The sequence below is a fragment of the Delphinapterus leucas genome, chromosome 17 (assembly GCF_059928025.1).
Source record: "Delphinapterus leucas isolate spDelLeu-1000000601 "Yukka" chromosome 17, BTC_Dleu_Yukka2, whole genome shotgun sequence".
In the NCBI taxonomy this organism is placed as follows: Eukaryota; Metazoa; Chordata; class Mammalia; order Artiodactyla; family Monodontidae; genus Delphinapterus; species Delphinapterus leucas.
In genome coordinates this window covers 44144851-44160203 of record NC_143145.1, presented here as the reverse complement: position 1 = coordinate 44160203, position 15353 = coordinate 44144851, and the positions used below count along the sequence as shown (strand labels likewise).

Here is a 15353-nt window from a genome sequence, read left to right as displayed (position 1 = left end):
ATTTTCATACAGAAATCAAATTCCATCAGAAATTAATCTTGTTTTACGTCATGGTAGGCATCTTTTAATTTCAAAATGGACACTCAGTTGTTTCAATACATTTAATAAATAACCTATCTTTCCATCTTCATGACTTACAGGATACATTAAATGAATATCTACATTTGAATATATTTCTGGACATTGCACTTTTTCTATTTGTTTGTCTACTTTTCCTTGACAATGATATTATTTTATGTATTATAACTTTATAATACACTTTAATATCTGATAAAGGTTCTCTTTTCTATTTCCAGATTAGAAGAAAATTTATATTTGTACAAAACTGAATGATCTCATTCAGGGAAATAGTTGGTCCCTTTTTATTAAAGTTTTATTACGTTCCTCTGTAAAGTTCTTTTTCCAATGAAGACTCTTCATATTTCTTGCTGATTTTTTTCTAGATAATTCTATAGTTTTGATTGCAATTGTAAAAATATTTTTATGTTATGATATTTAGCTAATTATTGTATAGGTAGATAGATATTGATTTTCACAGATATTTTTCTAAAAGAGCATGTTATATAAAACTTACTCAGTATTTTCTTAGTTTTCTAGTCGATCATATAATATGAAAATATTATACATTTTCCCATATTTACTACTTATTCCTGTTGTTTTTAAAATCTGATTGGACTGGCTGTCACTTTCAGAATAACTTAAAATAGTGTAAAAGCATAAAACTTTCATTATTTTAATAACGTAAAGCATGATAATGGAATTCTCCTTTCAGTACTGAAAAGAACAAAGATTACAAAGGATTGAGCCACACCACATAGGTAAAATCTATGCCTTTATAATGATAATAAAAGAAACAACAGGAACAACAATGACACATCTTTATTGGCCACAGTTAGAGAGTGCTAAGCCATTACTCTGAAATTTGGATTTCAAGTATTTATGCTTCCTTCTTGTTATGAGCTGTGTAAGCTAACCAAATAGTTGATAAAATTGTTTTTAATAATTTCACTTAATATATGGTAAAGAAATGATGGAAAATCACCAGTTTGAAATGCCTAATGAGATAATGAACCGAGGAAACAATTATGGATGGATGCTAAAAGCTTTAGGTAAAATGTTGATGTAAAACCTTATTTTGGAGGGAATCAGGTTACTAGCACATGAATCCACTATTAAATTTCAGCACCACCATAAGTGAGACAACCAGATATCATGTGTCTCACTATGAAATACTCTTGCCTTAAAAACAAACAAATGACAACAACAAAACTGTCTGGATCTAATCTAACTTAAAAGTTAACTCCTAGTTTACAGAAAATAGGAAAAATAGAGGAATAAAATGAATAACAAAATGAAAAAGCCAAATCTAGAATGTTGAACATCCAAAAGGACAAATAACTTGGTTTCTTCAACAATCAATGGCATGAAAGAAAAAGGTTTGTTGCAGAATACAGTTGACTCCTGAACAACATGGGTTTGAACTGCATGGGTCCACTCATACGCAGATATCTTTCGATAGTAAATACTACAGTACTACTACATGATCGTGGTTGGTTGCACCTGCGGATGTGGAGCAACCAGGGATATGGAGGGCTGACTGAGTTATAAGGAGATTAATTCCCACATTGTTCAAGGGTCAACTTTAAAAGAAATTTAAGAGACATACAACCAAATGCAGTACAGATCTTGATTCAAAACTTATCTTAAATAGGTATCTTGGAGGCAGTTAAGGACATCTGAATATTGACTTGGTATTAAGTGATAACAAGAAATAATTAATTCTATTAGCTGTAATAGTAGCTTCTTAGTAACTCAAAAAATAATACCTAACAAATAACAAACAAACAAATATGAAAGTTCCTTCAGGGATGCATAATGAGATATTTACAGGTAAAATGTCAGCATATTTGAGTTTTGCTTTAAAATACCTCAGGTTACAGAAAATGCATGGAGTATATAAAGCAGTGGCAAAATATTGGTAATTGTTGAAACTAGGTGATGGGTAGATTGAGGTTCATTGTACTATTCTCTCTAGTTTTGCGTAATGCCTGTGGTTAGTGACAGATTAAAAAGAAAGCAGGTAAGAAGAGACAGTAGAAAAAATAGGTGAGGATCAATGATGATTCTAAGTAGAACAGTAGATAGAGGCAGTTAATATAGTAAGCACAAAGTTAAGTATTACAAAGTACAAGAGCGGTTCACACAAACAGAGAAGGAATGTTCGAGATTGCTGAGAATTTAGAATTGAGGCACATGGGTGAAGAGCAGGAGAAGTGAGCAAGAGAACTCAAATAAGATGCCTAGAAGGGCACTCACTACCTGCATCACAAATGTTTAGGAACTAGTGTAATAAATGAGTTTTTAATGTCTGGATTATTTCTCTTTGGTCCACCAACTTCTCCCACACACTTGTTTTATGTAAAGCATACTGATAAGGGCTAAGACTATGACCTCCATCTCATGGTCATTATAGCAAGAGTTATATTTGGCCATGTTTATCTATAAAATCTTCTTTTAAAAAACTGCAATTAAAGAGACTTTTAAAAATGTTTTTAACCTCACTTTATAAATATGAGAACAACAACAAAAAAAAAACCCTGAATTTTGTATTATCCTAGGATGTACAGAGAAGGCAATCCAATAAGACCTGCCTTGTCACATTCAATAGAGCAACTGCAGAAGCAATTTGTTACAAGCAGATGGATAGTTGAACACTGAAAAGGATGATAAACTAGAACAAAATTAGATATTGAAATCAATTTCTTTTAGGCTCACCATGAAACTTCAGATTTACACAAACAATTGTATTCGAAGAAGTCAGAAAAAAATGCCATACTAAGATGGGTGCCCGTGAAAACAGAACTTTACACATGCTATAGCCTTTATAGCCATCATTTACTTGGTTGGTCCAAATATTTATAGTTCATTGTTATGACTGCCAAAACTGGCAACCACAAGGATTGTTGTCTCAATTAGGACAGTAAACAGATTGTCTCTTTTTTTAATGAAAAAATCTAAAATGTAATACTTCACAGTTTAACATGTTTATTCATCTAAACGAGCTAAAAAATAATGGTGCGACATCTGTTCGAGAGGCATTGGTACCTCAAATTTTGGCTGCCTCCCCACCATTTTGGTTGTTGTTTTAAAAAATGAAGAATAGGAGGGGGTACTGTCATCAAAAAATCTTCTGGCATGTAAAGTATCTTATTTTTCTTGAAATAAGGATCTCATGTCTGTTGCTAGGGATAAAAAAAAAAATTGTCTAACAAAGAGGCACAATGCTGAATACGACAGCAGTTCAATTGTTTTAAATACATTTACTGACCCACTATAGATATTTCCACACTGATATAGTTCTTGAAGCGACTCTCCCAGTTCCCTCTATACTTACCTGTATAGCTAAAACCTATACAAAATAGTAAAGTGTTTCTGTAGGCACTGAATTCATCTGCTACAATTTTTACTGTAGGTTACACTGATTTTAGATATGGTGTCAGTGGAACAAAATCTAGCAAACATTCTATCCAGGCTGCATTGGAGCAATTCTAATAAAAGAAGGCAGTGCTGCTAAGGGAAAAGTGGTGAGAATCTCCCCAGAGAAGCCTCAGGTAAGTGTCTTCACCTAATTGTTGGTAAGAAAAAAATAAAAGTTTATCTTAGATAGTCTCTGACACAATAACCTTATGTTATGGATGAAATACATTAAAATTTAAGTTTAATTTCTAGAAGTTTATTTCTGAAGCTTATCTAAAGCATAACTTGATCTACTGAATTATCAATGACTATATAATTTAGATTCTGGAAAATATAACACTTTAGTTTTCACATAAATATAGCATTATAATGAAAATTTAGTTTTATTTACAATGGGAGTGAAGATTTAGACTAAGTTAAATTTAAAACAATGAGTCTGATTTTTAACAATACTAAGGTGAAAATAGCATATTTGATTTCCTAGAAAAGAGCAACGTTTCTGTTGTGTAGCAAATTTAATGCTAGTTGTCTTGATCTTAAAAAGAACTAGGATTAAATATATATGTGTCCCAATACAACCAAAGACCATAAATGCTAAATGCTGAGTTGATCAATATTGTGATTTTTAAGTTTTATTTATTAAATGCAAATAATTTTTGATCATCTGTTACATGCAAGAACTGTGCCAGGCTCTGAGAGGACTGAAAGAGATTAACTTAAATTCTAACATGCATTTATTAAAAATGTGCAGACCACTACACTACTGCAATTACAGAAATGACTAAGAACATATTCTCAGGATTTTGTAATCCTTGGTTGGAGTGGGAATATTTCACCTACATTTACAAAAAATTGAAAAAGATTGGAAAATCTTCAAGTATTTTGCCATCTTAAAACAACAACAAAACCTCATTCTGGTACTAAAATAGGATTTTAGCACATTTGTTTTAAAAGAAATTATAGATGAGGTTATATTTTTACAACATCGCCTCTCAAATGAATTTACATATTCTGTATTTTTCATGCAATATAAGAACCAGCAACCATTCAAGCTTCATTCAAAGTGTTCTATAGGCTGTACGTTAAGTCCAGCTGCGTTAGTTGAAATTTCTTCTGCAGAAAGAGTATGTTAACAGATAGATTCTAACATTCTGAAAAGTCATTAATTTTTTTTTTTTATTTTGTCTTCTGAATTACTCTGAGCAGTGAATTATTGGAGGGGAAAAACCCATGCCTAAAATTTGTATGGTGCCAGTCTCAGATTTATGCCAAATACCACTCACTATTTAAAAGTGTAGTCCCCTGAAACTGCAGACCGGATATCACCTCTCTGTCTTCAAAGATTCAAACCAGACTTCAACTTGGGATTTCTCTACAGAGGATTGGCTGCTTCCCAGTTAATGTGAGTTTGAAAAATGTGCATTTCACAAAAACATTATTTTGTAAACATACATTGTCTCACTTTACCTGCTATTTATTAAAATCAGAGTTTAGCCTTTGGGACTTACCATCAGTTAATCAGCTAAGTTAGTTATGCTGTGTCTAGGCTAATATTCATTACTATCAGAAACAACATTTTTCCTCCAAAGAATACCTCAAGAGTAGAACAGGATAGTAAAGTTGTTTTTCTCCTTTTTTTCAGGGTAATGAATTTTCAAACATTTCCAAGAGTACAATCATCTATTTTAAATACTGTAAATTCTGTAATATCTCACTTGGATAGGTATCTAATAGACAATTATTACATATCCTTGCATTTAAATTACCACTGAAATTAGAAATAATCTTTATTTTATATGACCGTATTTAACACCAGATGGGAGGGGAAATAACTAAATGAAGATTGTTCACATAAATGTGATAGGAGTGGGGGAAAGCAGTATTTCTTGACATGTGGCATGTCACTCAGGAAAGTAAAAGACCCATCATATCCAAAATGCCAGCTTGGATATTCTCTTGCCACCCACTTCACAAACAGACATACCACATGGCATTAAATGCTGCAACCTTTCCTAAAAATGCCACTTGGATTTGTCCACTGTGGTGAATGTATAGGAACTCTTGGTCTGTCTCTTGAGTTTGTGATTTCAATGGGAAGAATCCAGGAAACAGCACTGGCTAAATTTTGCCCTCAGATGTTTGGCATAAATGATCTGTGAGGATACTGGAACTTTTGGCTGTTTTCACACTGATGAAATAAGTTATGCTACTTGAAAAAATTCTACAGAACATAATGCTACCCAACCACGTTCAACTATCTGCAAAAGTCTCAAAGACTATCTAGGATATTTATCAATACTTTCTTCTCTTGGAGAGTATGGAAACAATCTTAACATTTTATTTACTCTTTATAAATACAATGTATTTACTATGAAACACCTTATGCACATGTTGCAAGCTATTCATTTTCTATACATATTTATGTAAGGTAGTAACTAACAACTCTGCTGTGGATACATATTTTTCCATTTTCTAATCTTTATGTATTCATGTGTTATAAAATTATTTTAAAATTCCATTACCAGTAAAAAATACTGACTACATTAGTCATTATACTCCAACGAATGTAAAATACCTTGAAAAATCATATAAACAAAAAACTCCATATGTGAGTAATATAAGACATATATTTTCTTCTATTACTTTTCATGAAAGGGTTCTAATTGATTTAATTCCCAAGAGACAAAATACAATTTTGTAAAACAAGTTTGTATTGTTCAGATATAAGAGACACCCAAGAAAATGACTCTGAGTAGGTAGGACTTCTGCTATTACCGTTGTGTGAAAAACACTGCACAATTAGACAACAGGTTGCTACATATCTCCTTAACAAGAGGGGCAAACTGATACTGCAAGCAGCCAGGACAACATAATTAAAATAGAATTCCAAGTTTATATTAATAGAGTAATAAGTTAATTAAAATCAAGATCAACTGAACTTTCTATTTACACCAGTTCAGACAGCCCAAGAGGAAAGCAACTCTATTTTAGAGACATATGTGACTCTTTGAGCTTCTGTCATCCAGGTGCCATTTCTGATGGAGCACATGTGCACTGAACAGTTGGCAAAGAAGGAAAAAGATTACTGTAGATGTATGTGCAGATTGTCTCTCTAATGATATAAACTACGTCTGGAAAGAAAGCAGGGCTTCTCTGTAAAATGAAAAATTTCCCATGAGTTTTCATTCCTTCTTAGGCTCTGAATGTGACTAGAGAATGTTTCTGTAAATGAGGATATATACTTTTACTTAGAATGTATATGGAACAAAAATAGATTTAGTAATCTGTAAGTGATGGAGTTATACACATAAATTGCCTAAGACATCTGAAGAATTTAGGATCTGTTTTTCACTTTATCTAAATGCACCATGAATAGGTTGCCTGTCAAAGTAGAAAGATTTATAAAAGTATCTGGTAGCACACATACTACGTTGCTAGGTAAGGTTCTTTTCTTGATATCCTATGCAACATTTTAAAAGATATTTCTGCAAACTGAAAATACCAGCAGAAAAAATTCAAGATCTTGCTGTCTCAGTACTTCAGAAAGTATTGGTCCCTAGAGGTGCTTTTATAAAATTATATCTTTTTCATGCATTGATTGCTGCTCAACTAATCTTCATCTGGTTCCAGATCAGGGTCAACATCTGTGGACAGCCTGAGATAAAAAAAAGCATAGAAAGCCAGTAGGAGGGCCAATATAGCTGCAAGTAGAAGGCCAACTTCCTGAGGAAGGAAAAAAAAAGTAGATTTGAAATTCATGAAATGAGGTTGGTTAACGTTATCAGCTTCACGAGATAAAAAAACACAGTCTAGAATTAATAATAACATTCTTTTTGTTTAACACTTTCTGTCATTAAGCAAAGAAACTTTTGTGCTTGACAATACCTAATATAATGGCAGGTACATCAGTGGGTATAATAATAGATGTGTATTATTATTTTTATTTAAATTTGTGTTTTTCTAATTGTAAAATTAACATTTATAATTTTAATATATTTTCGTAGTTTGTATATCAAACTGTTGGATGTAAGCAATGTAGTTTGTGACTACACAGTTTATCTTTCTCTATCTGAGAAAGAAATAACATTTGAGAAAGAAATAACATTATTTCTTGCTTCAATACGTTTATTATTAGCTATAGCATTTGGACACAGATTCTTTTTTAAATTATCATTCCTTTTCTAATAGGAAGAAACTATTATAACCGGTTTCTACATTATGTCTCTGTAAACATCCTTATTAAATATTATTTTTTAAAACTCATTTTTAAATTCTAAATTCTATAGTTTACAATGTGGCAGAACAAAACTAAGTACTCTTGGCTCATAAAGCATGATATGATATAATTAACACAACTATGAAGGATGGTCCTGGATACTTCATTTGGCGATTTGATATGGATTATATTAATCAATTATGCTGAAATAATAGCCAAAAAATTACCATATATACAATGGCAAAAATCATATTATTTTTCAAAAAGTCTATAAACTTATATATATATACACACACACACACACACACACACACACACACACACATACCATGAAGGAATTTTCTCCATATTAACATATCATTTGGCTAAACAGAAAGAAGAATAAATAGTGCTAGTACAGTATCCTAAGGGGCTTAAATATTCCCTTGTAATTCTCACTTGCATATCACACCCCTTCCTGACATTATTTTATGGAGAAGCAATTTATTTGCACTTACACAAATGTAGTTTACATTTCAAAAGAATGCAAAATTAATAATTCAACATATGCCACCTAATAAACTTTAAAAACATTAAAATAAATTTGGTTTATAATCAACATGTAATTTTTACCTGGATGTTGAAATTACAAATGGACATTTTATACAGATTTTTAGCTTTATTATTAGATTTTTTTAGATTTGCAAACTATAAAAATAAATATTAATAAAATACATGGGGTTGAAAGATTTAGTGTCAACTATTTTTGTAAGATTTGATTTCTCAATCTACTCTATCAATATAATGTCAAATTAAAGTGAATTTTTCTCTGCTGCAGTTGGAATACTTTGGCATCTCAAAAGGGCATGGCAGCATCAGACAGGTTTCATTTATTTTCTTGTATCCACAGCTGTGCTCCCAGACCCATCTGGTTACACAGCTACTAATTTTAAGAGGATGTAATAAACAAGTGACACACAACTGCAAACTCCATCTGTTCTGTACAGTGGACAAAAAACTGTTCAACAGCAGTCACCATTCCCATAAGTTTAACACAAGACTAAAGTTTTTACTCTTGATTAGAGTCTGTGATTCTCATCTCATTGATAATCACCTCTAATTGCTGTTTTTCAACTCCTTTTTATCCTTTCAAACAGCTCTGTATCATCTTCATTGTACATTTTCAGAATATCCAGAGGCATGAAAAAGGGGTTTAAGGGTAGGAAGCAGAGAACATTCATAGAATACAACTTCAGAAGATCCATTAATTCAATTAAGTCTATTCAACATACTATGGTGTAGGGGGTGAGGCTTCCGAAGTATTGGACGAGGAGGTACAGCAAATCATTTGTTTCAGAATGTCCCTATTCTGCTAAGGAGATAAGTATTGTGGGGACTGCATGCTTGGAGGGTTAAAACTATGGTAAAATTTGAAAATACTGCTTTCAGAATTCTGGTCACACTAACCATAACTTAGAGACCTACAGGCATTTATGACTCTCCCCACCCTTGGTCATTTTTAGTTTTAGATCAGGAATAACAAAGAGAACAAAAATAATGCTTCCAGCTGGCTCATCCCAAGGGGTTGTTAGCAGGATCTGGTTGCCATTTGAATATTTTATTTATGTAACAGATAAATCAAATTTCTGATCCTTATTTTTTATTATAATTACTTGTTTCAAATAAACTACTTAATAAACAAATATAGATTATCTTTTTCCTTCTAAATACTAGGAAACACAGGTTATTTGCATTCTAAAAAAATTTTCCCTGATGTTGCAACTCTTGAAAAATAATCTTCAAATTGAACAGCAACCAAATAACAAATATTAGTTGTGCAAATAATTTTTAGGTGGTACTCATTACTGGGTCATAAATTATGACATTTTGTTTATATTGGTAAAATACACGAACTAAAAATAGCTTCTCAATAGAAATAATTCCACATTTTGAAGAAGTGATATTCATATCTTATTCTGAATCATTACTGTTCCCTGAAATTTTCTATCACTAAACATACATTTATAAAAAAGCACTAGAAGCCCCTGAGGGTAAGTACCCTATTGTGTAATTTTTATATCTCTAATCCATGATTTCTCAATCATGTGATTTCTTGTAGAAATTCCTCCAAGATAATTGTGTCTTATTCATCTTTTTTTCCACAGGTTCTACAACATTGTAATGCTCATAGCAATTTCTAAATAAATGAAGGATTGAGTCAGATTTATATAATTTATGTACAAGGTATATTAAAATTATGTAATGTTTTGAAAACTTTACAGCAATAATATCCATAATACTATCTTCACAGCAAAACTGAAAACATTTTGTAATATGTAGTATAGTAACACAAAGCAGACTTAGTTGAGTAGGGGATCTTTAGGCCAATGACAAACATCCAAGGACAGTCTTATTTATGCAAACCAGTAATAGCTAATTCAAAGAAATATTTATGTTAAGTGTATTATTTAACTCTTCTGACTATACTGTGAGGTAAATGGCATAAAATCCATTTTACAAATGTGCCAGTTTAGACTCAGCTAGATCATTTTAACAGTAAGAGGAGTCATGTGATTCTAGGCCTCTTTCGTGTTCAGTTTTATCATTGCTGTTATTTTTCTATTCCTTGCAGCTGTTCATATTTTCTGTAGATTTAAATTATTTTAAAAGCATAGCAATGATTCATTCTAAAAACTAAGTAGTAAAGTGATAAAATATTATAACATTATGGTCATCCTGTATTAACTAGATAAGAGTCAAACATGTTTGATGTTCATTAATCCTTAGTTGCTTCTCTGACATTATCAACATGGATAAAAATCACTCACTGGGGAAATTAAATAGCATTAAATGGCAATTGCTGAAAGAAATTTCGTTATTTAAAATACTATGCTAAAATGACAAGGCAATCAAAGTTTGACAGGGCCAACTAATTAGTATGCCAGATTTGAAATGTAAAACACCTCCATGGTTCTGATTCTAAAAAGTTTCCTATTATTTTAATGGGCTCTTTACATAAATTTTCAAGCAAAGTAAACAGTGTTTAAAGATAAGGTTTTTGTTTTTCACAGGTTTACAAATCAAAATGATATGCTAGTTTATTAAAAAGGAGCTGTTTTTGATGTCAGAAACTTTTCTGTACATACTTTAAATCATAAATGAAACCTAAGAACAATTTTTTTCTCATAAAAGATAAACAAATTCTATATTGCTTTTAAAAAGACATTCGATTGCACTATAAGGTAGACTTATACTAGGAATATGGTTATTTCCTCAAGTTAAAACCATAGCAAAATGATAAGAGCAAATGAAATAGAGGATATATACAGGAAAGTGGTATATATCAATAAATGCATGGCTGCACTATTTTTCAAATTCTAATTTGCAGCTGCTCATTATACTGTGCCACAAGTGGATTGTGCTACCCCAATATTCTTCTAACAAGACAAAAACAAAGCCCTGTATTGTGAAAGATAAAAATAAGTGACATATTGCTTTCCTGGAAAATGAGAGACAGTGCTCTCATTACAAGAGACAATCATCAGGTAACTAACTGCAAAATAAGAAACTAACCACTGGTTTTAGAAAGTTTGTGTCATGGAAATAATTTTAAAGATGAATGAAATTTCACATGAAATTAGAAGAAAACTTCAAAAGATTAATCATCTCTCTTTCAAACAAAAAGGCAATTCACTTTTTTTTTCTTTTTCTTCCGTTAAAAGCTGACACACAGCACTAACTGAGGAGATTGTGCTGTGAAAACATACCGCAGCACACAGCAATGCTTGATCAAAATCAGTATCAGGAGTAAAAAGAAGGCAGTGTTTCGTGATCATAATAGCAAATTCTGGAAGACAACCAAATATATCATCTGGCAGTTCAACAGCTGTTACAGCTTGGTAGTAATACCTTGGCATTTGCTATAAGCTATAACTTAGAAAAATTGATTTTTCATCTGCCAGATAAAACCCAAAATCTCCTTTTAACATTTTAATATTTAAATAAAATATAGGTACTAGTCACTTTACTTTTGCACATTTGACAGTAGAGCCGTCAAATTAATTTTTCTATTTATAGTTTAATTTTACTCTAAACACTTGGCAGAGTTGACATGGGTAATAATGTAAATGTAATTTTGTTGAACTTCATTGTGCTAGCACATTGGATTAGCATCTGCTAACATCATTCTCAGTTGCTTTTATCCCTCTTAAGCAGTTAAAACACTGGTTTTCTAAAAGAACAAGTTTGGGAACATCATTAGAATTTCATCATAGAGAGTACTGACAACAAAAATAATACACGTGTAAAATTACATATATTAACGATCTAAGTATATACATTTATAATTAAAAGTTAAACAACCATAAAATGAAACTTATTGCAAGTAAGAAAAGTGTTTGATCCAGGCCACATATATCGCTGAAGTGTTTGAACAATAAATACAGTAGCTAGAGAAAAAGTAAATTGCAACTTTAAGTGTAACTGTCTCTCTTAAGTGACATTAGGTCTTATTCTAAGACCTAATAAAATCTTAGAATGGGAAGGATGTTTCTCATTAAGTAAATTCTCTTTAAAAGCCTTTAATCCTGGCATTTGACTTATATTTTGAAATGTCATAAAACATTTAGAATTCAACATTTATGCAATCCAGTTTTAGAAAATGAGATGGCATGCAATATATCAAATTTTAAAGTTATCAAATACAGGTACCTTTATGCCTATTGCTGTTTTCTTTGCTTCTGCTTTTAATTTGGTTGCTCGTAAAATAGGTTTGGTTTTTTTATAATCCTGTTTACCTAGAAAGAGATAATTTCAGACAATGAGCTATAATTTAAGTTTAACGGCCAGCTGAAATGTCAAAGAACCTTTAAATAGAGTAAAACTGGGAGACAAAGTTGCAAAGTAATTCCCAGTTATGGAAACCATAAACTGGTCACCCTAAGGTCAATTTTTCCTTCTCTCTTACTTTTTCAGGAAGAAGATTTGACAGACATCTTTCATTTGGTGTGAGGTGAATATCAACAAAGATAAAAAATTCTTTTAGAGAATAAGATGTTTAAAGCAAAGAGAGTAAACCTTTAGAAGCATTTGGAGACAAATGCGGAAATAAATGAAATTACATAAGATCCCTTTAAACAAGTAAGGTTAACTCTGTCTTCATAATTGAAGAATAACAGTTCATTAGAAATTTATTTTATTATCGATATATTAAGTATTCAATAATCAATCTGAGAAGTATCTTCAAAGTAAGAAACTAAAGGCTGATCTGTAAATATCTTTCAGTTGCTGAATTCTTTAGAAAAAAGTATTTAACTTTTGTTTGCTCTCTGTGGAGGACAGAATAAATATGGCTAGATAAATGATGAAGGATAGCTATATTTAGACATTAGTTTCAATGTTCTTTACTACATTTAACAACCAAAAATGAACAAAACTGAGTTAGTGTCACCAAATTTGTTTTTTGTGTGTGTGTATACCACCTGGTGACCCCACTAATGGGTAACAAAAGAGCTATTACACACTCTGTGAGGAAAACAGATTTAACAATAACAACAACAAAAGCACTGACTAGAATAATATACTCTTTTTGTTAACCAACCTGTTAGCTAAGAATTGGGTCCAATTAGTCTCAAATATAATCATATGTCATTCTGAGTGGGAGTTAACATTTGACCATATAATCTCTTCAACTATTTTATATTCTTCTATTTGGCCTTGTTGTTTCCATTTTATTCCCTTTCCTTTCAAAGATCAATTACTTTCCAAAATTTACCCCTGTAGTCTATCAAAATAATACAACTGCTAACTTTAATTTCCACATCTTCCTCACACTGAAGTAAATCTGAAAGCAGTTTATCTAAAGTATACCATCAAAATTTAATGTGCAATATATTTTTTAATGTGTTTGCTAATGATTCAAAAGTACCTTCAAAATTCTATATAGATTTTTAGAATTAGAAATGCCAGGGAGAAGTGAGACAAATGAATGGGAGAATGAAGAAATGCTATATCTGTGTTCATTAGACACATAAAAGTATTTATTTGGCTGAAGAGCTTTTTTTTTTTAAGAAGTCTGTATGCTATTTCCTTAACTGCAATGGTATAGCAGTCATTCTGGATCTATGAGCATGCAGCAGCTTAATAAATATTATTTGATGATGGGGTTTAATGATCCAGAAATGAGCCAATTGTAAAAATGTATATCAAATGATCTAAATTTAAATTATGGAATGAACAAATACAGAAAAATATTACTCTGACCCATTTTAAATTAGCAACATTTAATTTTGCTGAAAAAATCTTGACAAGTGTTCACTCTGATTTCACATGTCAACAGTCAAACTATTCATGTCATTATTCCTGCTGAGATATAAACAGTTCAGAGCAATGAAACTGGTGACACATCAAATGTCTCCACTCAGGGTTACAAAGCAAGTTTCTAATGAGAACCTAAAAAGAAATTTCAATATTATAGATTTGAAGCCAAGAAGTCATTTCTTATGTTATATATGCCCTATAATAAACTCTGGGTGCAACGGGGACAAAATAAACAAAAAAAGAGATTATCTTAACCAATCTGCTTTTTGTAGACATATGCAGTATTCTGGATGATGTGTCTGTCATAAAGCAGATTCAAATATGCTTAAAAGAGTCAATGTTAAAGTGAGATTTTATCATTCTACTTCACTTGCCATTGGTTAAGTAATGTGTTCTATTTCAATTCAAGCCCTATAATCTCTTAAAGAATAATACTTCTAAATTTATATTAAAGTTGATATGAACATTTGAAGCAGTATTTATAATAAATAGACAGTTTTAAAAATTATTACACACCTCATACTTCTCCAAAAAGTGCATCTGTCATTAATGTAGCATTCTCCTTGCTGACTGTGATATCCAAAAGTATATATTGCAAAACGTGGTTTCAGTCTACTAAGTGAAAACGTTTACAGGGGCATTTGTTAAGTTCTTTATAACTAAAACCAGATCTCTCCATTATACCCAAAAAGATATTTAACATTTTAATTTTTTATGGCTTCATGAAAAATACCTATGCGCACATGATTGTAAAAAAAATATAAAATAAGAAGCTCCTGCCTTCTGAATACTTACACCCAGGAAAAAACACATTTATGTAATCTAGATTTTATATGCCGACAGCTTTTAAAATACAATTGGATCTGATTTTGGTATATCAATAATACAATAACAAAAGTGGCAATTTAGCAATTGCTCATTACATTTTATATGAGAGAAATTCGAGCCTACAAAGCCAATATGGGACCTCAATCATCTCGTTTCTCTCTTCTCAATTACACCATTCATCACAGTTCTGTATTTTAATTTCCTATGACATAGTTTAAGTAACAAAAGCTTTCTCCCCTATCTCCACACTTTCTGATGGACTGATTTATGCTTCCTCCCTCCAATATGATCCTATTATATTATTTCATTATATTTTATTTTTTACTTATCATACAGTGAATATAACATTTTTTTTTCCTTTTGGTATACAGTTCTATGAATTTTAATGCCTATGTATAGATCATGTAATTACTACTATAATCAGGATATAGAAAAGTTACATTATTTCAAAAAACTCCCTGGCACTAACTTTCTAAACTCACCCTCCTTCCTACCATAATTCCTGGCAACCACTGATACATTGTCCATTTCTATA

General features: G+C 31.3%; 1 protein-coding gene across 2 annotated transcripts in view; it reads right to left on the bottom strand.

The window, feature by feature from the left end:
- Positions 1–365: 365 nt before the first annotated feature.
- Positions 366–15353, bottom strand: part of TRIQK (triple QxxK/R motif containing) — a 96871-nt gene continuing 81883 nt past the window's right edge. For both annotated transcript variants that reach the window (XM_030760089.2, XM_022584808.2), the window contains exons 4-5: positions 12383–12468; positions 366–7200 (exon numbers count right to left, since the gene is read on the bottom strand). In XM_030760089.2, coding sequence (XP_030615949.1) covers positions 7087–7200; positions 12383–12468 — 200 coding nt within the window. In that variant the 3' untranslated portion in view covers positions 366–7086. The remainder of the gene's footprint in view (positions 7201–12382; positions 12469–15353) is intronic.